The sequence below is a fragment of the Anser anser genome (assembly GCF_964211835.1).
Source record: "Anser anser genome assembly, chromosome: 2".
Taxonomy (NCBI): domain Eukaryota; kingdom Metazoa; phylum Chordata; class Aves; order Anseriformes; family Anatidae; genus Anser; species Anser anser.
In genome coordinates this window covers 38,311,042-38,335,768 of record NC_139721.1, presented here as the reverse complement: position 1 = coordinate 38,335,768, position 24,727 = coordinate 38,311,042, and the positions used below count along the sequence as shown (strand labels likewise).

General features: G+C 38.2%; 1 protein-coding gene across 14 annotated transcripts in view; it reads left to right on the top strand.

Annotated features, from left to right (window-relative positions):
- Window positions 1-24,727, top strand: part of NKAIN3 (sodium/potassium transporting ATPase interacting 3) — a 372,374-nt gene that overhangs the window by 17,025 nt on the left and 330,622 nt on the right. For 5 of the 14 annotated variants that reach the window (XM_083823888.1, XM_083823886.1, XM_083823891.1 and 2 more), the window contains exons 2-3: window positions 11,388-11,475; window positions 12,351-12,442. The exons of 3 other annotated variants lie outside the window; for them this stretch is intronic. In XM_083823888.1, coding sequence (XP_083680014.1) covers window positions 11,388-11,475; window positions 12,351-12,442 — 180 coding nt within the window. 6 more of the 14 variants (XM_083823884.1, XM_083823880.1, XM_083823889.1 and 3 more) reach the window with 5 other exon arrangements.

Genomic DNA, 24,727 nt, shown 5'->3' with positions numbered 1-24,727 from the left:
CATACTTTTTCACAGCACGAGGATAGATTTTTTCCTTGGTAAAGTTTGGTTGTGTCACTCTTGTTTGTTTATGAGCAACAAGGTATATGGTGATGATACAGCTGAGTTTATCATCATCACCTGCTTTTTCTATTATTAGATCATTCAAAACTCACCTTCTTTGGCTCTCTAGCTTCTGTAAACCCATTAATGTCGATGGAGTGATGGTCATTTATATTTGCTGAATATCAGTTTTAAGAGATGACAGATGAATGCTTGGTGGTAAGTGTCCTTCACACATTTCTGTTTTCAAATATTTCCCCCAGATTTTATTAAATTCTCAATAGAGTTTGAGTTGATAATGGTGTCACTGGTCTGAAATAAGTGTATTTTAGTAGCTGCTTCTGCCACCTACCTTAATTAGGGGGTGTAACTCTACCTTCTTGTAACTCTACCTTCTCTGCCTCCTCCATCCTTGTCCTACTTTGGAAAGTGTGAAGATCCTAAATGCAGCAGGACCCTCACAGTTTTTTTTTTGTTTGTTTTTTTTTTTTTTTTAGCAGAAAGCTATTGCTACAGAGAAGACTCAGAATAGTCCCGTTATATCTAGTCTTTCCAGAACAGGCTTTTATGTCTCTTTTTGAAGGGGTGTTGGTAAGGGTTGAAGATATGGCCAGCAAAAGTACAGATATGTTCATCATTTCTGTGTGCATGAGAGAGAGAGAAGAAAGGAAGAAAGAAAGGAAGGAAGGAGCCTATGGTTAATGATTGTCTAATGGACAAGCAAATCAGCTGCTCAGATGACCGTTGTACACCTTTCAAGGCAAAACCCATTGAGAGTGTATGGTGGTTACATACATCAAGAGGCATGGGATAGGCTTGAGACGAGAATAACAACCAGTATGTGTTGGAAACCAGGAACAGATCTCATTGATTTCAAATGTAGTTTTCTGCAATGCTGTTTGTGTTTTGCGTTTGTCTTTTTTTTTTTTTTTTTTTCAGACACCTAAGTATACTTCATTAGAATTACTGTGAGAGGTATAATTTAGGCTTCCCAGACTGTGCCTGACTGAAAATCTCAACAGTAACATTGTATTAACAGAATTCTTTGCATTTAGCACCCTTACTTGACAGGTTAGAAACTCATTTGTTTCTGGAATCGTTGTCTAAAAACCTTTCCAGAGGTGTCAGGAGAGCCATATTATAGATGCAATCTTAACCTTTCACGAGAGAGGAAGAGCTGTGAGCCAAACCTGCAGCTCAGGACTGGAACCAAGGCATTTTACAGCAATGTGCTAAAATACCAGAAGAAACTGAGAAACTGTAATAAACAGGCACTTTTCCATGAACATAAATCAAGATTTTGAAATATATATCATTTCAGCTCTTATCTCAAGGAGTGGTAAGAACTGAGGCAGTGGGACTATCATCAAGAAAGACAAAACCTGAACAGTTTTAATGGTGTTTTCAGATACAGTTGCACTTTTCCATTTATGCAGGTGAAGAAAGCTTTAGCTTGATTGTCCTCCTTTTGAAAAATAAGAGAAATATCCTGGTTGAATTTTATGGGAAAAGATTTATTCTGGTTTAAAAAAAAAAGATTTAAAAGATTATTATTCTGGTTTAGATGGTGCATGTTTTCACATGCCCTGCCTCATTCGGAAATTATTTTTGCTTGCAAAAATACAGGTTAAAAACTGCTCCAAGTTTATTTATTTATTTATGAAAACAATACATTTCTCAGGGAAATCATGGTTTCTTTTACAGGAGTGTTTGATCAAGAATGTAGTTTGTACAGTTGATTCTGTCTGGAGCCAGATCATAGAATCATTAAGGTTGGAAAAGACCTCCAAGATCATCTGGTCCAACCATCACCCTACCACCAATGTCACCCATTAAACCATGTCCCTAAGCACCACATCCAACCTTTCCTTAAACACTCCCATAGATGGTGACTCTACCACCTCCCTAGGCAACCCATTCCAATGCCGGACCACTCTTTCTGAGAAGAAATGTCTCCTAATTTGTAACCTAAACCTCCCCTGGTGCAACTTGAGGCCATTCCCTCTTGTCCTATCACTAGTTACCTGCAAGAAGAGTCTGACCCCCAGCTCCCCACACCTTCCTTTCAGGTAGTTGTAGAGAGCAGTAAGGTCTCCCCTGAGCCTTCTCTTCTCTGGACTAAACAACCCAAGTTCCCTCAGCCGCTTCTCACAGGCCTTGTGTTCCAGGCCCTTCACCAGCTTCATAGCCCTTCTCTGGACACGTTCCAGGGCCTCAATGTCCTTCTTGTACTGAGAGGCCCAAAACTGAACACAGTACTCGAGGTGCAGCCTCACCAGAGCAGAATACAAAGGGACGATCACCTCCCTGGTCCTGCTGGCTACACAATTCCTGATCCAAGCCAGGATGCTGTTGGCCTTCTTGGCCACCTGGGCACACTGCTGGTTCATGTTCAGGCAAGCATCAATCAGCACCCCCAGATCCTTTTCCTCTGCACAGCTTTCCAGCCACTCTCCCCCAAACCTGTAGCGCTGCATGGGGTTGTTGTGGCCAAAGTGCAGGACCTAGCACTTAGCCACATTGAACCTTATCCCACTGTCCTCTGCCCATCAACCCGTCCTGTCCAGGTCCTCTGCAGGGCCTCCCTACCCTCTGGCAGATCGACACTTCCCCCCAACTTGGTGTCAACTGTAAACTTACTGAGGCTGCACTCAATTCCCTCATCCAAGTCATCAATAAAGATATTAAAGAGGATGGGCCCCGACACTGCCCCCTGGGGAACACCACTGGTGACCGGTTGCCAGCTGGATTTCACTCTGTTTACCACTACCCTTTGGGTCTGGCCATCCAGCCAGTTTTTAACCCAGCAAAGAGTGTGCCTGTCCAAGCCATGGGCTGCCAGCTTCTCCAGGAGAATACTATGGGAGACCATGTCAAAGGCCTTGTTGAAGTCTAGGTATACTACGTCAGCAGGCTTTCTGTCATCCACCAGGCAGGTCACTCAGTCGTAGAAGGAGATGAGGCTGGTCAGGTAGGACTTGCCTTTCATGAACCCATGCTGGCTGGGCCTGATACCCCAGTTGTCCTGCACGTGCTGTATGATTGCATTCAAGATGAGCTGTTCCATCACCTTTCCTGGCAGTAAGGTCAGGCTGACAGGCCTGTAGTTCCCTGGGTCCTCCTCCCGACCCTTCTTATAGACGGGTGTCACATTAGCAAGTCTCCAGTCATCCGGGATCTCTTTGGATGACCAAGACCACTGATGATGGAAAGCAGTCCAACAATCACATCCACCAGCTCCCTCAGCACCTTCGAGTGGATCCCATCTGGCCTCATGGACTTGTGACAGTCCAGGTGGAGCAGCAGGTCTCTAACTCTTTCCACCTGAACTGTGGAGGGGTTCTTCTGCTCCCTGTCCCAGACATACAGGTCACAAGATGATCTCTTGTGGCTGCTTCTGACCCTGATTTCAGAAGTGGCCAAAAGGAAATGCGCTCAAGCTGAAGAAAAACTCCTAAGTACTTGCATACTTGCTGTCTGTGCTACTACTATTCCCTGTGATCTTAGGAGGCAACCCTTTTACCTTTTAAAATAATGAATTAAAATAATCTTTCTGAGAGTGAGAATCTCATTAATTGGAAGCAGAAAACTGTGTACACCAAAAAGGCCTTTTGTTTGTTATGAATTAGGTCCAATATGTTTGTTTTACATATGTATTGTGTTGTTTTATAAAGTAGTTATCAAGGGTTTTAATAATGGCAGAAAATTAACAGCTGACAGGATGGGAGGGAGAGTAATGGGAGGAAAAGAGAATGAATACAAGGTGTGTTTTGAATGTGAGGGTTTTTTTCTATTGACATATCATTCCAGCATACTTTTAAAGCATCATATGACCTCTGATAGTCTTATTGATTGCAGTGGCCCTCCTTGTAGCTCAGATTCTAAATAAGGAAGCCTGCTGTGATCAGGTTCTCTGCTTCTATTTCTTAAGTCTGAAGAGCTTGCAGTTTATCACAAACTTGATAAAAAGCCCATTTCTGCTTAATGTCTGGCAGTGACTTAGAAATATATTTTATCAGTTTTGGATGTTACTGTGGTTTTCTTCCATGTACATGCTATTGTGTTGCTATTTATTGAATGTACAAGGATAACCTTAGACTACCCAAGGATGATGCCTTAGACTACCCAAAACAATTTACTGAGCAGATATTTTTTGTAATGAATCATAAAAATTCAGGTTAGAGGAACTATCAAGTAAACCATTATTGATGCCTCAGGGCAGTATCAGCCATAGCTTTGTCTAACCTATTCATAAAAAACCAACAACATCCAATTATGGAAGTCTTGTTATTCTACTGCCTAACTTTCCTTGCAACTAGAAAACATGTCCCAATGCATTGCCCAGACACATATTTACTTAGGAATGATAGGGTCTGGTTTTTCTTCTCTTGTTAGAGCTATCTGGGCTCATGACATTGCTATACTGCTGTCTGTACCCTTATTCACACTGCTGTTAGATGCAGTCCTGGTGTATGTTAAATTTTTACGGCAATCCAAGACCATTATTTCCATTTATTTTCCTTTTTCGTATGCAGCTTTCCTCTCAACAGTAGCCCTTGATGTATTTGGTTATCATAATTACCTCTTCCCACAGTTTTCTTCAGACTAAATTGTTCAAATGCTTCTCTGGAGGAAGGTTATGTTTCCTTGTTTTCTGATTGTTTCACTGCTGTCCTCTGGACTTTTGCCAGTTGGCCCACATTGTTCTTGAAATGTGGTTCCCAAACCTTCTTACTATACTGAATTACATTCTTCCTCTTAGACCATTTCCCCATTTCATCAAAATCATTTTGAATACTATCTTGCCTTCTAACATGACTACAATCTTTCCTGTCTTCACATTGTCCATAAACCTAGTAAGTATATGTTTTATTCTAGCAGACAAGTCGTTTATAAATCTGTAAGATAATTTGCCCTGTGGTCGAGGACAAACCCTCCAGCAAAAGCCAAGTTAATTCACCTGTCAGTGAACCACTAGTCAAAATTCTTACAGTACAGATATTTAGCCAGTTTTGCATCTCATGACACTTTCACTTACTTTCTTAGATTACTTTAAGGTAATAAAATGGGAAACTATCAAAAATCTCTTTAAAGATGAAAATATATGACAAATCTTTTCCCTTCCAAGCAAGTTTTCCACATAAAAAAATCAGGTTGGTTTCACAAAGTTTGTTCTCAACAGATCCATGTAGGTTGACAGTAATTTGTTTTTCATTGTCTAGCATCTTAGAAACTGTTGGCTACGTTAAATTTCCAGAAAACGCAGGTACAAATAAAACTCACTACTCTGTAATTTACCGTATTTTTAAGGATAGGGATTATACTTTTCCTTTTCTCTGTCTTCTGGATACTCATCAATTATCCTTGTGTTATCTCTGAGAAAGCTAACAGTAATGAAATGTATTCAGCAAGTTCCTTATATATTTTAGAGTGCATTTCATATAGCCCAGCTGATTTGAAAACATTTTTTATCATCTTCTACCATGAGCTGGGATCACATTTGGCCCTTTTAAGTGAAGACTTAAGCAAAAAAGCAATTCAGCCATTCAGCTGTCTTCTCATTATACTTCATTTTACAGTGAATATTGGACCTACTTCTTCCTTAATGGAAAAAGTACTCCAAACATCAGATGTTCTGCTGGAGCTCTGTTATCTCCCATAGTCAATACGTCTGTTACATAGTTAATCATTTTGTACTTTTGCTTTTCTGATTTTGGAGACTTTTGTACTTGTCTAGCGTAGTTTTATCGTGTTTTTTTTTTTTAAAGGAGAAGTCATTTGGGAACATTTAGTTAGAACATCAAGCAGTTTTGCAGCACCATCCATTGTGTATTCCCCAAAGAACACAATTTGGACAATCATAGCATTTCAGCAAATCAGTTCAGCTTCCTGTGATAAAGCTGCGTGTCACCTTATGGCCAGGATTTCCAAGTCCACGGAATGTTAGGTGCTGTTGAGTGCTGTGGCTGAAGTAAAGCAGCAGTTTCTCATTTACCACAGAAGCACTGGAACTGCCACCAACCTGCAATATGCACCCAGACAGCAGTACACTGTCACATCCTTGCGGATATTCAGATCTGGTTGCGATTCTGGACAGCTTGATTTAATTCTGAAGTTGAATCAACTTCAAAGTTGACCCTGCTTTGTGTGTATGGAGCGAGGGATGATGGAGAGGGGAGCAGTGACCAAACCAGATGACCTCCACATATCTGTTCCTACCTAAATTATTCTGATTTTATGATTATGCCCAGGTGCAAATGTTATGTAAAGTGTAAAACTTTGGAAACCAATAGCTTTTATTTCAACCTATGCATATATGAAAACAAAAAAATCATTCATGCAGTAAAAACAAAATGTCCTAGTCTTAATGTGAGTATAACATCATGTGAATAATATAATGTGAGTAATGTCACATAGATTTAATCACACAAGTAAAAACTTACCCTTTGGACTAAAGCTACATACTTGTTTCAGTATTTCTGCCAGACTTTCAAAAAGGGAAAACTCTCCTGCACTCCTTTTTTTTTTTTTTTTTTTTTTGAGGTTGGTGAAGGGTGTGTTTGTGATTACAAATAGGTTTTACAGTGAAGTTATTTAGCAGCTCTACCTTAGCAGCCCACCAATAATTTAATACATGAGGAAGCTGGAAGAGTTTTTAGAGGAATGATGAAGTGGTTAATGTTGAAATTGGTAGTGGAAAAGCCCACATATTTGAAAAAGAAATGATTGGAGTGGCAGTTTAATCTTCTATGTCATGCATTTGTTTTCTTTGTCCTCATCTTAGTCTGCTAAAGAAATATTTTGGAAACCTCATAATTAATAAGAAATGTCTTCTTGGTGACTCTGGGATTGTCTGCTAAGTAAAACCTCAAGGGGGTATGTTCTACAGTCATTTTCAGGAGAGGTGTTGCCCTTGGATGGAATTTAGCCAGGAACATTGCTGTTAAGATACCATTATGATATGGATGGGGGGGTGGGGGGGTGGAATTCGATAAGACTTACAGATCTGCTGTAAGTTCCTTGGAGAAAATCCGGGCACTACCAGGTTTAACATTTTCATAGGTCTTTTTTTTCTCTTAACTCCTCATCCTGTTTCTGAGAATTTGACTCGCACAGATAATCAGTTTGAAAACCATGTTGTATCTGCAGCATGGCAATCTACAGGGGGCTCCAGGATTTTTTTTCTGCATATTGAGCATAACATTTTGATATTGCCTCCTACTGTTTGTGGTTCTTTGAAGGCTTTAAGCTCACTCGAGTTTCAAAATGTGTTTCCAGTAAGAGCTTACTTTTAATTATTATCATTACTTTGTCATTTTCAGGGTGCGCTCTGTTCTTTACAGCCATATAAAAAAGACCAGCATCTTGTTAATAGCTCTGGGGTCAGCATGTCACCCAGCATCCAGTCCCTGTGGACCTGAAAACAAACAGTGAAACAGCCCATTTCGAGGAATGTCACAAGCACCAGGTCAAATACACTTGGAGCTTTGGCTTCTTGGGAATCAGAGGTTCTTATGGGAACCTGATGCTTTCCTGGCTGGTGAAAAAAAAAGTCTTAAAGGCAAATGATCAGAAAAACGAAGGAATGCACATTTTTTTTTCTTAAATTATCTTTTTAATTTAGATCATTCTGTTCAGTCAGTGGAGTTCAAAGACCCCAGTTTCAGATAACTGACAATTTACCATTTGTATCTTAAACTCTTTACGAGAAGGACAACCTCTTAGTTTGTGCAGCACCATGGGGCTGCAACACTGAGGCACATCCATAATCAAATTCATAATTTTTTGTACATTTTGCAGATTACAGGTTATGAAATACAGAAACATATAAAGTATGTGGTCTGGTAATATGTTCGGTATCAGCAAAAGTAAAGTGTAAAGATCACATTGTATACATTGTCTTGGGAAGTGTCTCCATTAATACACTACTTTAAGAAAAAGCTGCACTAGTGGTCAGCTACATCTAACAATCAATACAATGTGTTCCCAGTGGGGGAACTTCCATATTGATGGTAGTTCATTATTCAGCCAGATGTTTTAACAGATAGTAAAGCAGCATGATTTTTGGTAGCTACTGATAACAGATCTGTCAATATTTTTCATCTTATTTTCAATGCAAACTACAAAACTATTGATGCCATTGCCCTACAGGAAATCTTGCACATTCCTGTGCTATATGATGGTATTGTTTTACCTGAAACAAAAGAAAAGCTTATTTTTCAATAGGCAAAAATACATTCAGTAAGAAATTTGTGACAGAACACATTCCCTTTGTATTCAGAAATTCTATCATGTTGCCTCAGTAAGAGTTGATACCTCTTGTAGTACCTTCAGTCTCCTCTGTGGATGTCTAGATGACTTCTGCTTTAGTAAAGTGACATGCTTTCCTCTGTTGTCATATGATGTGAATCTCTAGTCTTAATGTGTCATGACAGGTACAGTACAGGAGGAGAGCATGGAGAAGAGAAAAGACAAGGCTCCACAAAAATTGCCAAGAAGCCTTAAAAAGCACTGTCAAATTTTGTTTGTTTGAATGTTATGCAGAATATTTCTAACTGAAAACTCAGATTTTCACCTAATGTGAAAATTGCAATTTATGCAAAAGTGTGTCTGTGCTCCAGCAGTTGTAAGAAAGAAGCTTCAGCCATTGTTGTAAAAAATACCAACATATACATACATGGAGCAGGAAAATAAGGAAATAATTTAGGTGAACGTCACTGAAGCTGTTAAAGTGTGGTGTGTGCATTATGTGTTAACGTAAGCATTTTTCCCATTGCTTTCTTCTGCCTACCTCACCATGCAGTTGGCCCTTAGGACTGCCATTTTCTGAAGGAACTGGTCCTGGATTCCTCCAGGAATTGCTCAGTCAATCCAGAAAAGCAACAACATTGGCAGGTCTGTGCCTAGAGAAAGCCCGACTGTTTTGTTTCTGACAGGATTTGAACAGTTAATGGATTTTCATGGGATAGTTTTATTATTGTGGAATTGATATTTTTTAATAAAAAAGTCTTCCACTGTAGGACTTTTGATCAGTTTGTTATTTCTGTGGAGCATTCACACTGTGTTACTGCAACTCTCCCCAATAATTCCCTAACAGACAGCGTATGCTTAAGCATAAGCCTGTGAACAGTGGCCTTGGTAGTTATGAATGGAGAGTTCAGATATGAATTTTAGCAGTCCCTGGATAAGCCACTATTAATTCTGGGTAGGTCCAGCATTTGGAATATAAGCGTAGGGAAAACATTCCCATACTGAAAAACAAATTTGTATTTGTTATTTCATGCAGACTGAAAGACACAAAATTCAATAGATTCATGCTGCTGAAGTTAAATGGATGCATCAGTATATCTAAGACAGGGCTTTAAGTTATGAGCACTTGATCCTTATGAATTTTATCATGGCTTTTTTTTTTTTGTATAATAGATTTTTGTTTTGTTTTGTTTTCCTGAAAAGGATTGTTACTCATATTAGAACAGGTCCAGAGGAGGGTGTTGGGATTGTTTAGAAGTTCAATGTAAGCTGGCAATGAATGTGTACTTACAGCCCAAAAGGCAACTGTATCCTGGGCTGCATCAAAAGAAGTGTGGCCAGCAGGGCAAAGGAGGGGATTGTCCCCCTCTACTCTGCTCTTGTGAGATCTGAGCTGGAGTGCTGTATTCAGCTCTGGGGTCCCCAGCACAAGAAGGACATGGACCTATTGCAGTGAGTCCAGAGGAGGGCCAGAGGGCTGGAGCACCTCTCCTATGAAGACAGGCTGAGGGAGCTGGGGTTGTTCAGCCTGGGGAAAAGAAGGCTGCGGGCAGATCTTACAGTAGTCTTCCAGCACCTACAGGAGGCCTACAGGAAAGCTGGGGAGGGACTCTTTGTCAGGGAGTGTAGTGATAGGACAAAGAGTAATGGCTTTAAAGTAAAAGAGAGGAGATTTAGACTAGATATAAGGAAGAAATTCCTGGTGGTGAGGCACTGGCACAGGCTGCCCAGAGAAGCTGTGGATGCCCCATCCCTGGAGGTGTTCAAGGCTGGGCTGGATGGGGCTTTGGGCAGCTTGGTCTGGTGGGTGGCAGCCCTGCCCATGGCAGGGGGGATTGGAACTGGGTGATCTTTAAGGTCCCTTCCAACCCAAACCATTCTATGACTCTATGATAAGCAAGTTGTGGATGCAGCATAAGAGCTAAATAGTGAAAACACGTCATACTGAATGTATCAATCTTACCATAAATTGTCTGGAGGAAAATTACAGTAGGCACCAAAAAAGCTGGCAACTGCATTTTCAAATTTATAGATGGAAATAAAAAGTAAGTAATTGTTGGACTTGTATGTTGTGTGATATATACTTGCATAGTCTTCCTTTTTTGTGTGTGTGCAAAGGGATTAATTTATACTTATATGTAAAAAGACAATGTTTGTGCATTTGAACTCATAAACAATTTTTCATACAGCTCTTATTTCATAATGTTTTCTTTAGGACTTGCAAGTATTTATTTTTAAGAGGTTTCATAGATTATTCTTTACTGTATGTGGCTCTTATTCTTTCTGTCTCCCATTAAATGTAATGCGGAAGGTCAGACTCTTTGGTTACAGCACTAGCAAGGGGATGTATTTTAGTCAGTATTGGATATAGTTTCTTTCTGATGGGAATGTGATTTACTAGGTTTCATATATCTCGTAAAATAACTCATGACAGCTAAATGCTAAAACAGATAGCTTTTCTTCTTTCCATAAACTTTTGACTTGGCTGTTCTGTCTACTGCCTTCCTCTAAATACAAAATTTGTGCTAACTCTTGCCAAATAGATTCTCAGAAAGTATGTTTTAAATGTGGCAGAAACTTGTGAGAACATTTTCAGGCTTCAGTTGAATCCAGGAGGCATTCAAGCTGACAGATATGCAGATGATATATCTGAGGTTTTGTTCCCTTTGGGGGCAGAATGGGTAGTTTTTCCCACACAGGTGAAATACCTGTACTTATTACTAGGTGTTGGTTTGAGATATGTGAAGACAGTGGCTTCCCCTTTGTCCCTTAAAAACCAGTGACCAAATCTTCCCAGCTTTTTCCCCATTACCTTGGTAGGTAGTCTGATGTGTGCCCACTTTTTTTTTTTTTTTTTTTTTTTTTTTTAAATTAAAGGAGTATGTCCTTTGAGAAGAGGCTGTAAGGTATACAGTGTTACCATGATGGTTGCAGGTTTTTCATGTTATTCAAAACCACGCTGAGTATGTTCAAAACAAAATAACAACAATGACAAAAAAACAACTTTTCCCTCGCTTTGCTTGTTTGTGTGCTTGTGTATAAAGGACCATGTATATGTGTTTAAATATATCTATGTATTCCTAATTATTTTGTAGAAAATTTCCTGATGCCTGCTGTACCACCAGCTCTGCAACAACTGCTAGCACAGTTCTAACAGCAAAAATGTTCATACTGAAAGTAAAGGTGAGCTCTATTATCAGTAGTGGGGTGTTAACACAGTTTATTTTAGCTATACACTACATTTTAGTGAAGTATCCAGCATGGCCAGATGTTAAAGAAAAGCATTATTAGAAGATTATAAAATAGGAGTTACGAATAAGGTAAAAGCAAAGGCTGGAAACACTATGTGGAGTACATTTATGAAGCTGAAAATGTTCAGAAAATCCCAGGCGAGGGTTCCCCTTGCTCTATGGTGTGATGTTATCCGTGTTTGAATTTTCATTTGTGGAATCTGTAGAAGCCTGAGGAGTACAAACACATGATACGCACATTTCAGTGAGTGAAAATTGAATGAACTATGGCTTGGTCAAGCATAATGACAAAGATAAAAGGTATGCTTTTGCCTTTGAGACCTGACTTTGTAAATAGTTTGTACTAAAGCATTCTCCAAAACCCATTAGTTTATACACTTTTTTTTCTGGTTATGTTAGGGACATGCAAACTATTTTTTCAGAACTGTTTTCCAGGGAGCGTTTATGATAGGTGTAAAACTGCAGATAGTTCCAGTAATGATTTGTTTGTTACAAAGCAGGTTTATCTGAGACTGCACAGATAGTTTGGATATTTCTTGTTTAGTGCCTTCTTCTCGAAGACAAACAGGCAAGTTACTTGTGCCATAGGATGGGAGGAAGCAGGTGTCATGCATTGGGCTTGAATAATCACCTTCACGGTAGTAATGCCAGAAGGATTCAGAAATATAATAAGTAGATCTAACAGGAGTAGATTCAATGTAATTGGTAAAAAATGAAAAATATGAAAGGTGTTGGAGCTGAATTTAGGTCTTACAATGTTTTTAGTGTGTGAATTCTGTCCTCACAAATGTAACATCTGATCTGTAGCTGTGTCATGGGACGAGTGCTGCACATGCGCACGTGAAGATCCAACTGTGCAATATAATGGCCACATTCTGCTCACTGGAAAAAGAATTTAAGTAAGTGGTCCTTATGGTGACAAGTGCTATCTTCTCCTACTAATTTCATTAATATGGATCTGCTATTTTGCATATTAATTATTACATTTCTGTTTCAATGTTATAGTCAAGTTGTTTAAGACTTTTTCTTGGTAATTTGAAGTGATGTGTACAGTCCAGGTAGTTCTAAAGATTAGGTACTCTCTTACAAAAAAAATAAATCTTTCTTTTGCCATAACTTTTTTATTCTTTAAATTGAAAATCAGAAGCCAATTTTCCATGTTTTCTGATTGAATTGAATATATAACAGAGTTAGCAGTTGGTTATCATTTTAATATTCTACAGGCGCTCTCTCTTGTTTGAGCAGAAGTACTCTGAATTTGGGATGATATTATATGAATTGCTTCGTAAACATATTTCAATCAGTAAAAATAATTTTAGCTGTATTTCTCAACAAAGTTGATTTTAATCAAGTGAATAAGATAATTTTTCTGTTATCTCTTTTGTTGTTTCTTGTTCTTTTCTGCCAAATCTATACATGCAAATACAAATACATGAATTTGTATGCATTTATTTACTTTCGGGCTCTTACCATCACTTGATGTCATGTAGGTATTAGCTGGCATGTTCAGAATGAATTTGTTCCTGATGATTTGCAGTAGTGCCAAATGGACTGCAAATATGTGGGCAATATAGAAAGTCAACGTAGGCTCTGTACATATCGCAATTTTTAAAAGGCAAGTGTATTTTGAAAAGCTATTAATATTTGTATCTGGATAAAGCTCACAGGGTCAGATCCAGAAACAGTTATAGTAATGCTTATTGTCTTCAGTAACAGTGGTAATGTTAGTTAAGAGCTCACGGCAGTCAGCATCACACTTGATAAGTGTGTTTCAATTAACAAGCGAATGTTGGAGTTTTTATGCTTTTTTTAAAAAAAGTATTATTTGCATGATAAATGCCACATTCCATTGCTTTCTGTCCTCAGACATACATACATTTTTCCATGAAGTGGTGATCGATCTGCAAGATTTAAAATCATTGGAAAGACAAATATTCTGACCTAATAATAATCAAAACATGATTATTCTCTTATATGATAAGTTTTACTGATTCACAGTGTTTTCCAAGTGCTGTGTTTGTGAGGTATACTTTCTTAAAGGGGTTATACCTTAACCTCCTTACCATGAAGTGATGAGAGAGAAGATTCAACTGCATTGGACAGAGATGCTTGTAAAACCACCATGTTATTGCACACAGATTCCCATATGAAAGAGTCTCTCCACATCTGGTCTCATCCTGCTTGTTCTAATGAAGGACTGGCCTCTTCTCTTGAGCTGATCTCTTGCTAAAACCTAGTGAGGTAGATGGATTTGAGTATGGGGATGCAAGTTCAGTATACAGCATACACATCCTTCACATTAGCCACCTGGAAAACTTTTTGGGAATTTGATATATTAACGGATTGTAGACTGGCAGACCAACCTTTAGGCTCTGGAACAGGTGTGAATATTGCTAGACTCCTGGGTTGCTGAAATGAGAAATGTTTTGGGGTGAACATCCAATCATTGACTAACGCAACATAAATATGGGTTCTCAGTCAAGACAATGTCCAAAACATGGAAAAAAAGGTGAGTAAGGGGAGTATTTACAGGGATGAGTTATTTTTAGGCTTGTGTTTACATCCCCTCAATCTTCTGTGATTCTCCAATTTCAGTTTTTTATTGCTTCTTACCAGCTAACTCTGACTTGGGCAGAATGTAGTTGATGATGCATGAGAAAGAATGGTATCTGCTAGTGGCTTTTTTATTTTTTTTTTCTTTTTAAAACACTTCCTATGGATGTCGTCAGTTTCTGATTTTATGTATTTTTACTATCAGTGCAGAGAAGTGGAACAAATGTGAGCAAGAATGGATTTCATTTGCCATTCCACTACAATTATCCTGTTAGTACTTTATTACTTACTGAAAACCTATCTTGAAGTAATGGTATAGTTCTGCTTAAGAGCAAAGTTGTGATTAATAGCAAGGTTTTGATCTTTTTTTTTTTTTCTGTTGTAATGCAGGAGTGCTAACTTCAAGCATAACTTATGTCATTTACCTTACTCACTGGGAGTTTAACGTAAGCAGTGTGGAAGATGCCTGCTGTTTGCAGTAGAGCTGGTGACATTACTCATTAGACATACTTTCTTCCAGTGGATGGAGGCAAATTCTGCTTGTAGAAATCTTGCTTTTTACATATCTATCCATTATTCAGGATTAGCAATTTATGTCGACCTATTTCAGGCTCTTGGCTGTTCGGAAACGAGTCGTAATTATTTTTATAGGTATCAGAGCTACATGATTAGTTGCCCAAATCACACAGGATTATCTATTTTCCAACTGGATGATCAAGTCTTACTAGTGTGACGAGGAGAACATTGTCCTTTCCTTTTCCTGTCAACCACTGTCTGAGCTCCCTAGGTTGCTGAGGCAGTGGATGGCCGTGGGCAGCATGGACGCAGGCTCTTTGGGAAGGTTTTCCTCACACCTGCTCAAGTGGTCACTTTGCACTGAGGCTTTTGCTGTGCCGGAGAGATCCAAGAGTTGCAGAGAAGTAGGTTATCCTGTCACTTTTGAATGAGGTTGTTAGCACTAGAAGGGTTTCTGGATGTGGTTTCAGTGCTGCCTTTGCATTGCAGCAACTGTTCAAAATGCAGCAATCAGGTTGGAGGAGAGCTTGAACCACTGGTGGTCTGATAAGCTCTGAAATACGGGTTTGTGTTCTTCTCTGTCCCCAGCGAACTGTGAATGAAATAGGTATTGCCGCTTTCCCATCCTCTTCTCCATTCATGCAAACACACACAGTCAGAGACAGGCTAGATCACAACCTAGTGTTTAGAGTCACGGGTGTGAATCTTCTAATGCCAAAGAAAAGAAATTAAGCCTGTCTCCTACAACCTGGGCAAGTGTTCTCACTGTTTTGGAGAGGAAACGGGGAACTCCCCTGGATGTCTTTAACAACTAGGGATTGATTGATGCCACTCTGAAAAAGTGACTTAAAGCATGAAAACTCCTGTGTTAACCTCCAACTCTGAAGTGTCCAGATTAGGATGTTTGGATCCCCTTGTTATTTTCCAGATCCTAATTATTTTCAGCATGAACTAGATGTCAAGCACTTTTCCCCTCTTTGAGCAGGAAGTTACATTTTAAAGTGTTGAGGGAGACCTAAGGAAGCAGCTGTGGTTAGGAGTAGTTAATGGCTGTGCAGTTGATCAGATTCAGACTTGGGCATCCAAATCCCTGCAACACATTTAGATTGTAATATTAGAGTTGCTGATCCAGCTGGTTTGGTATTCTTAAGATGTTTTCTTTGAAGGCAGTGGATCTATAGGGAATCATAGGATCACAAGGCCTATGTGAAGTGTAACACTCAGCTCATGGAATTAATTAAATGATATCAGCAAATCAGTTATGGCTTTAAATATTTCCACAGTGCTCACAGGAAAAATCTTTATCAACAGATAAGCTGCAAAAGCAATGAAAAGGCAGCGCAAACCTGACCCAAAGGAAATGTAGTTCAGAATCTGAGGAAAGAACTGTGGGTTTTTGCTTCTCTCTATATCCAAACTTACCTTGGGACCCTCTCCAGTACTTCTGGCTTCTGTCCTCTGATAACTCTGTGCTTTTCCCCATGCTTTTTCTGTCATTTCTGGAGTGCTTTTTCGTAACATCCAACATCCTCGCATCATCCCATTAAAATCTCACCTGGTCTTAAGAAAACCCAATATAAGCCATAACTTACTTCCTACTCACTAGGATATATAGTGCCTAGTGTCAGTAGTTGAGAAATTGTGTCTTTCCACATATCCATACCTTCCATACAGCTGTACTTGTACAACAGACACACTGCTTAGTTCTTGATCCTTAAAATACCATGTAAGCTGTTTTACTGAGGCCCCTGGTATACTTATCTCAGTAATTACTTATATGTTTTATATACATAAGCAAATTCCATGTCAAGTTACTTTCATACCAAAGTGATTGCTGAGAGCTGGGCCAACAATTCTTTGCTCATTTCCAGCCATGTTTCTTGTCATATGCTTGCAATAATTATGGGCTGGATAAAGTAAGTCATAAAAATCAAAGCAGATTTACATCAAAGCAGAATTAAACAGCCCGTTTTTGTGCAGCAGCTCTTGGACTACCTGCTTTGTCATTCACGGCACCTCTGTTGTCCATACATGCCATCTGTTAAGAATGCACATCTGAGCTGGAAGTAGGAAATTTTCTTCTTCTTTGCTACATGATTTAACATGTTTACATGTGGATATCCATATATTTTAGGTAATTGAAGAACGACAGAAACAAATTTTTTCCTGCCTTTTCAGTAACTAGTGCATAGACTTGAAGCTGTCCCAGTGTGTATTATTGTCTGGCTTAATTCCTGTGGTTTACGTGAAGTATACTACTGATGTTTTTCAAAACAAAGGCTATTGATTATTATGATACTCTCAGGGAATCATTACTGTCTTTCTAGCCCAGGTGCCTTTAACCTTTTGAGGATTGACTTCTATTTAGATGAATTGTCATCTGTCTGATCTGCAAAGAGCCTTGAGAGGATTAGAGGTGACATGGACATCACGCTTTTGATATGCAGCTTTTCGCTGAGCTGAAATGCACATTGCTGTGCTTTTAATTATTCAAGATACACTTAAAAAAATGCAAAAGCAAAAAAAAGAGAAGGAAATCTGAGCAAGCTGTTAATGACCCCAGAGCAAAAACAAAGTCAGAATATAAAGAAGATGCAGAATCTCCAGTTATATAGTTGTAACAAAGATGGAACAGTTAAACATGCGCTGTAAATTGAAACTTGTTTGTTTGTTTTCTCAGAGAGGTATAGGAAGTCACCAAGACATGAATCCAGAAAGTTGATACTGGCTAATAAAATCTGCTCTGATTACAGCATGTGGAAACAATTTAGAAGACAATTGATCTGTCCAGTGGATTACAACAGTGATGTGTTTGAGAATGTAGGATGCATTTTATTATTTTTGTAGCAGCTTATGAACATGAATGAATTCTTACACTCTGAGTCAGGTGTATGTATATATATGCATATGTATTTTTGAGCATAGGTAGGCGATGCATAGGTTTGGTCAAATTCATGGGGTAGTTTAGTCTGAAATAACAATAAACATAAAAATTCAAACATTGAAACAGGTCATTTAACACTTCAGAAGGAAACATCATAACTTTCCAGTGACTTAAAAACTATACATCAGTGGGGAATTTAGTGGCCCATGAAAATTGCAACATAATGAGAAATGATAAAGTAGAAGCTTTTTGGAAAAGTGTTGGCATGTAAAAGTTCTAACTCTGGGCAAGTGAACTTTTCTGGGCAAGTCAAGCAGGCTCACTTAGTGTCCTCATTAGTGCATAGTACGTGAGACATTATTAATCTATATTAAGATATGAATGTGAATGATGTCTAAAGCCACTTAATCTATCAATTTGTTTTGAAATTATCTATCCTTTTAATGAAGTTAAAAATGGTCAAAAAGCAAACCATTCTTTTTTTCATTCACTAAAAAATGGAGCAAATTTGTTTTTATATTGATCTCCAATAATAATGCATGTATGTATTTATTGGAACTGTCAGCAAGGCAGAGAAAGGTTTTGCCCATTTTTCATGCCAACTCCTTTCTGAAGTACGAATAGAGTAACTTTTGCTTTAGAAACAGAAAAGGGGTTAGGGAGAAGTAAATTTGTTAAGGATGAAGAACATCAGTTGGCATTACAAGTCTGAATTTATAAAAGTTTGATTAAGAATAGGCTCATATTAATTCTGGTGAGAGCACACTACTCAAAACATTAGTATTGTTTCTTGTATCTCCACATTATATAAAAGTAATGAAGTCAAATAATAGCAGGTGCTTTTTCCTTTTATGAGGATAGAAGGATAAATAATTCTGAAAATTGTTTGTAAGTATAGCAGATATCAGGACTTCAGTTTTAAAAGCAGTAAATATCTAACAGGTTCTTATGCAATAAACACAATACTATTTCTTGTTTTAAAGTCCATCATTATCAGAGGTTAAGTTCCTTCATGAAGTCTACAGTAAAGAGCCATTTACTGAAAATACCTTGAAAACATGAAAGATGAGAATATTAACACATTTGCAGCTTTGGGGCACAGACTGAAAACATTTTTCCCCCATCACTCTGTCTTTTGATCTCAGAATTTGCAGTGCATACAGAGTAAATGTAAGTAGTATGGTAGGAACAAATCCTGTCACAAAATGTGTTTATCCCCCTTTCCTTGGGAGACAGAAAATTAGATTAGAAAAAGTCCAGTTGATTTTCATGGTTAGCCAAAAGTTTGTTTTGTGTTAAAATCAGTTCATGATTGTTTGGAACATGAAAGAAGCCTGTAGAGAAAAAAAAAAAAAGACTATTCCCATTTTCATTTTTGCAATTTTGCAACTGTTAAATAAGCTCTTTGCATTTTTTCTATCTGTTTAGAAAGTTAATGGGCATTTTTGGCTGAACATTATGTATGAATAGAAGCTTCTTAAATTTATAGTAAATAATATGTCATGTTTTAAAATATATGAAGAGAATTGGTGCTTCATGTTGGAAGGATGCTTTCTGTAAATGAGATATCCATGAAATATTAGGAAAGACAGCACTTCAGTTTTCTGAAGTACAAAGAAACTATTTATACTTTTGTTCCATATTGCAAAAACTAGTTGAAATAAATCAGAATTTGAAGATTAAAGATATACAGAGCGTTTATGTACTGCTTTAAGTACATGGGATATATATTTATATGTATATCTCACCACTCCAGTCAAACCCACGAATGGGCTGGTGCAGAGGCAAAACTGATGTTACTGAATGCACATGATTTGTATGATACAGAGGATATTTTTTAGGACTATAAACAGGCTTTTTTTTTTTTTTTTTTTTTTCAGTATTGTAAAGATAAAATAATTTAATCCAGGAACAATATCACATCCTTGCTGTTCACTTTAACGCAGCCACCATTTTCTGAGCAGTGTTAAGTAACATGGACAGTTATCTCTTGGAAGTATGATCATGGACACTTCCAGAAGTCTGGGCTGGACTGTCGCCCCAAACCAGACTTTTTTTTTTAGTTTGTTTTGTTTTCAAGAGAATCAAGAGTTCTTAATCTTGGTCCTCCCCCTTTGGAGGATCGTAACAGTTGAAGGCACAAAAGTGTGATCAAGAACTGATAAATACTTCTGGAAAAATGGACAGTTTGCTCACAGCTACCTGATTTAGACACCTAGATCCAGTTACATATCAGTGAAGACTGTCACTGACACTTACTTTTTATTGCTGTAAGTACTTAATTCACCAAATAGTTGGAGAATATACCATATGTAACAGAATGGGGAGAGTAAGCATTTCTACTGGTAATATGCGGTCAGGTCAATTTAAAATGCTGTTTCTGCAGATACAGTGGAAATTTTCATTTCATGTGACTACTCAGAGTAATAAACCTGATCTCTCAAATATTGATAGAAAATATATACAAGGAGGTGGGAGCATGACATAAGGAATTGAATTGTAAAACTGAGCAAACTTTTTCGGGATATTTTGTAGTCTTCTTGCTACTACTAGAAGAGTTACTTCTGTTGCTGTGTGCATTTTCTTTAATTCAAAGTCACTCTCCTTTAATTTATATGAAACCAAATTAAGTATAGACCTGGATAATACTTCAAAATATGTTATGGAATTTCAGTGGGCAATAAATAATTGGTCATTTACTTAGCAAAGCAGCTCAGAGTATCAAAGTATATTTTTTTATTTTGTATGTCACCGTTCTATATGAATCATAATGTAGCCACTTGATTTTATTTCAGTATACAAGAAAAGGCATGTAAGGTGTAAGCATAATTAATTACAAATTGTTTGGAGTTTTGAAAATGACAGCCTTGTTTCCTGAGTGCTCTAGAAGGACAATTAGCTTTTACAAACAAAATGTTGGCAATGGGAGGGCCCGTGCAAGTATGGTCACCTTCTCTGGAACATTTTCAATTCCTTTATTTAGACCCAATAGAGAACTGTTAGAAGAAAAACACATTTCTATTGCTAGCAGGCCATCTCCTTTAATTGACTCAATATTTCTGTCAGGCAGAGGTTTTTAGCGTGATGGGGCAATGAGGCTGAGGAGCTGTCAAGCAATCTGTTTTACAGTAAATGGGTTCATGATGGATTAGCTGAGTGCCTCCTACTGGGGCGTGACAGGCCCAGGTGACGTGAACTGAGGTCCTCTGCCACCGCTCAACCCATTCAGCATCCCAGGGAGACTGATTCTCATATCATCGACGTACAGTGCTCTCCAAGGCATGAGTTCAGATCTGAAACACTGATCTCCTGGATTACTGTCCTTTCCAATTTACTTCAACACAAATGAACTTTATTTTATCATTAGTCCTTACAAACAAGGTTGCCTTGGCCTCAGAACTCTGTTTTCCCTCTAGACAGCTATCAGTATTTCTCTGAACTTGCTTATTGCTGGCATATTTTAATATCCCAGTCATATTGCTGTCTGTCTTCCGGTATGTCTGCATCTTTTATTCAGTAGAGCCGTTTGATACTGCTAATTTGTGGTACATTAACTGAGGGCTCTTTTATTGTAACAATACTCAGAAGAACAATAACCTCGCGGCATTTTACAGGAACCCAATATCATGTGTTGAAGTGATTTAATTGCAAAGCTGGTGTTTTTTCATAGGATTTGGTCTTCGTATTTAAATATGTATAAATGGTACAACAGTTTACAAGTGATATATGTTACAATCCACATAACAAAACCACATCGTCTCATGTATGGGACTTTATACAGTGAAGAAGAATGCATTTTAACTGCTTTGGGCTTCATGTCAGTGTGGTGTGCATGTAGAAACACCTTTTCGTTTTCCTGTTCTGTCTTTTGTTTTCCATGTGTCATCCTCCATAAAAAGTCTCATAATGAAGTCTCTTAATGTGGCTTTTCAGCTTTCTCCTCTCCCATCATCTCTCTCCTTAATTGTTTCTGCATGGAAGGGGATGCAGCTTTGGTTTCTAGGACCTTCCATAAACCCTTCTATTCTTACAAAGAAATTATTGGTACTGCTTTTGAAGTTAGGCTTTCTAGGCACAATTCTTCATAAGGTTCCACTGCCAAAATAGAGGAGCGGATCCCTTCAGTGCAGCAGTTATTTTATTATCCATGGCTCCATGACAGCTTCCTCCAAGAAAATGCCTACTCCCACCTGTCAAGTTTCTTCGCATGATATGAGGGTCTTCCTTCATATGAATCCACACTCATTGAACATGTGTGGTTTTTGTTCGTGTGTTTGTTTTCCCGACAAGTTACACACAGAAATACATCTCCCTAGTTTTTGAAACGTAGCAGTTAAATGTATCTTACTAAGGTCCAAATGAAAAGCATCCAGTACAACTGGTGTGCTAAAGCTAACCACCCTGTTTGGAGATTTTAGTGGACTGGCTGCTTTCTTGGAAGCCACAACTTGCATCAACTGTGTAAAGTACTGCATTCTAGCTCACTGGGAAAACAAACAAACAAACAAACAAAAACAAACAAACAAAACCCTTTCAATACTATTTATAAAACCTTGTCTTCTCTTGTACAAAGTGCTGAGTTAGATTTCTACTGTTGTTCAGATTTTGCATCCCTCAAAGAAAAATACATCCTTTCAGGATGGGAGGAGATCTCACTATGCCTGTGTTGTGGACACTAAGTATACACACATGAAAAATAACTTTTTGTTTTTCCTTTGCCATGTATTCTATTTGTACATTTCTACAAGATTATTAAATCGATTTTTTTTAATTTTTTGCCCTTATCTGGAATTATTAAAATATGTTTTAGGTATCCTGGTTATTGTGCACTACCATTAAGATCAGGAAGAAATAGCTACTATTAATACTCTGTCTAATCTACAAGATTTAGGCTGTAAAAATTATATTTAATACAGACAACAAATACAGTGAATTCCTTCTCTGGATGACGTGCTGCTAAAACTTTTGCCAGTAGGATGGTAGAAAGGCAAGACAAGCAGTTACCAGAACATTCACAGATAACAAATCATTTAAGCTTGTTAATTCAGGCTTAGGGAAGAGTGAATGGAACTCAGTGTCATGAAATCCTAAGAGATTCATTATAAATACATGCAAAGTAAAGTGCACTGGAAGGAGTAATTTGAGATGCCTTGGATCCAAATTCTTTATGTCCACACAATTAGATAGTTTTAACCATCCAACTTGTTCTTTTTCTCTTCTGTCTCAAGTATGATGATCTGTGTCACTTTGCTTTCTAGAACTAGCACTCTTACAGTACTTAATTATTAAGTGTTCCAGTACCCTTATGGTTTCTTATTAATGGGGTAGCTTCTCTGATGCCAGCACCTCTCAAAGGAGACACTTCGTTGGCAGGATTGTTTGGGAGGTCAAACTGGAGGCATGGCCCATTAGGAAACATTTTGGAGCCTGTGCTTCTTGCCTGGCACGCAGAGTGTGCAGTTGGCTGCGGTAGCCAAATGCAAAGGCAGCTGAGCTCCCTACTAGAAGCTTAGAAACTACCATGAACAGTGCTCACTGTCTTAACATTAGTACCTCAGTTACAGTACTAAGTTACTGTTTTGCTAAAATAGGCAGGACAGCAGCAATTCATCACCGCTCAGCTGAATTAGCAAGAGAAATTTAATAGTGAGCTGGTACACAAAAGAAATAGGGTCACAGGGAAAGTGCTGGTAGACAAAGGCTTGAAGCAATGTTTACCCAGGGAGATCTAATCAGTACTCAGGTGGCTAGGACCAGGGATGGCCACTTTTAATTAGTCCTCTGAGACATGAGAAACATGTGGCAAGCTACTTATTGTTCGTTTTGGATAAACAGACAATACTAAATGCCCAGCAGTACACTTGAGGCTGTAATTAAGGGTTACCATTTTTCATGCTGTTGTTTGCTTAGTTGCTAATTAGCGCAGCCATGTGTTTTGATCTAAGTGAGGTTCATTTATCTAGCTGTTAACTAAAGTTTCTTGTTTTCAGTTTAGATAACAATAAATCAAAACCATGGAAAAATCAGTTTACCTTTATCAGTCAGTTTTGTATTAACACAAAGCAGTTCAGGGCTGATGACATGAAACATTCCCTTAAGATTAGTTAAAATTCTGTATGTAAATGGAGTTTTGCAGCCCCACATTAGCTTGCTTCCTTTTTCCTCCTTACTCCCCTCTCATCAAGGGAATCCTAGCAATTGTTTAAAAAAATTATCTAAGTTTATGGTAGAGACTTTCTCTTTGATGTGCCTGTCCAAAACAAACACGTTTCTAACTTTATAACCAGATCCTATCCAAAATAATATTTTGTTGTGTAGGGATTTTCTTTGGAAAGACCTAGAGACAATGTACTCAGAACCAAAATCTCATCCGGTGTCTGACATAGTACTGATACTGATCTAGTATCATGTCTGCTAAAAGGAGTTTTTCTTCCAGTAGGGTTACCTCATGGTACCTCAGAATCCTCTAGCAAGAAAAAAAGCTCATCATTCCTATATGAGTTTATTCATGGAAAAATGATAATTAGTGAACTGTGGAATAACCTATTACAGATTTAGCATAGATTTTATTTTAGCAATCCCTATATTCCTTCCTCATGAGGCAATATTTAAACTTCAGTTCCATTATTTTATCTTTAATATTGTATTTTTGTAATGTATGTAATAACTAAAGCATGGACTTGTATGAGCTAAATGATAGTGTTAGTAGAAACATAATTAGACAAACCACAAGTGAGTTTGAGTATGCTGTCCGAAATAAATGAAGTGGAAATTTGCGACTGAGAGCTGTGCAATGGAAGATACGGCACTGTCTCATTTGATAGCAACTGATCTTTAGGCAATGGACCCTACTGGTACAGAAGGGAAGCAAGCACAATACACCCTCTATGTCAATGCTGGTATGGGTTGGTTTTCCCATTCTACATACAGAGTCGGTGATCCCAGAAGGGATGGCAGCTCTCAGAGGCACAGTCCCTAGTAAGGCACTCTCTGCCCCTGAGGGAGTGAAGAGCGCCTCCTAATTTAGGCTCATATGCAAACTTAGAGTATATATTTGAATCCTTCATCGAGGTCTTTTATGAAACCATTAAGGAGAACTGGCCTTAAAATGGAGCCCTTTGGAACCCCACTAGTGGCTGGGTGCCAGCCTGGTGTAACTCCATTTACTATAACCCTTTCAGCCTGACTCATCAGCCAATTTTTCACCCAATTTATTCTCTATTTGTCTAGC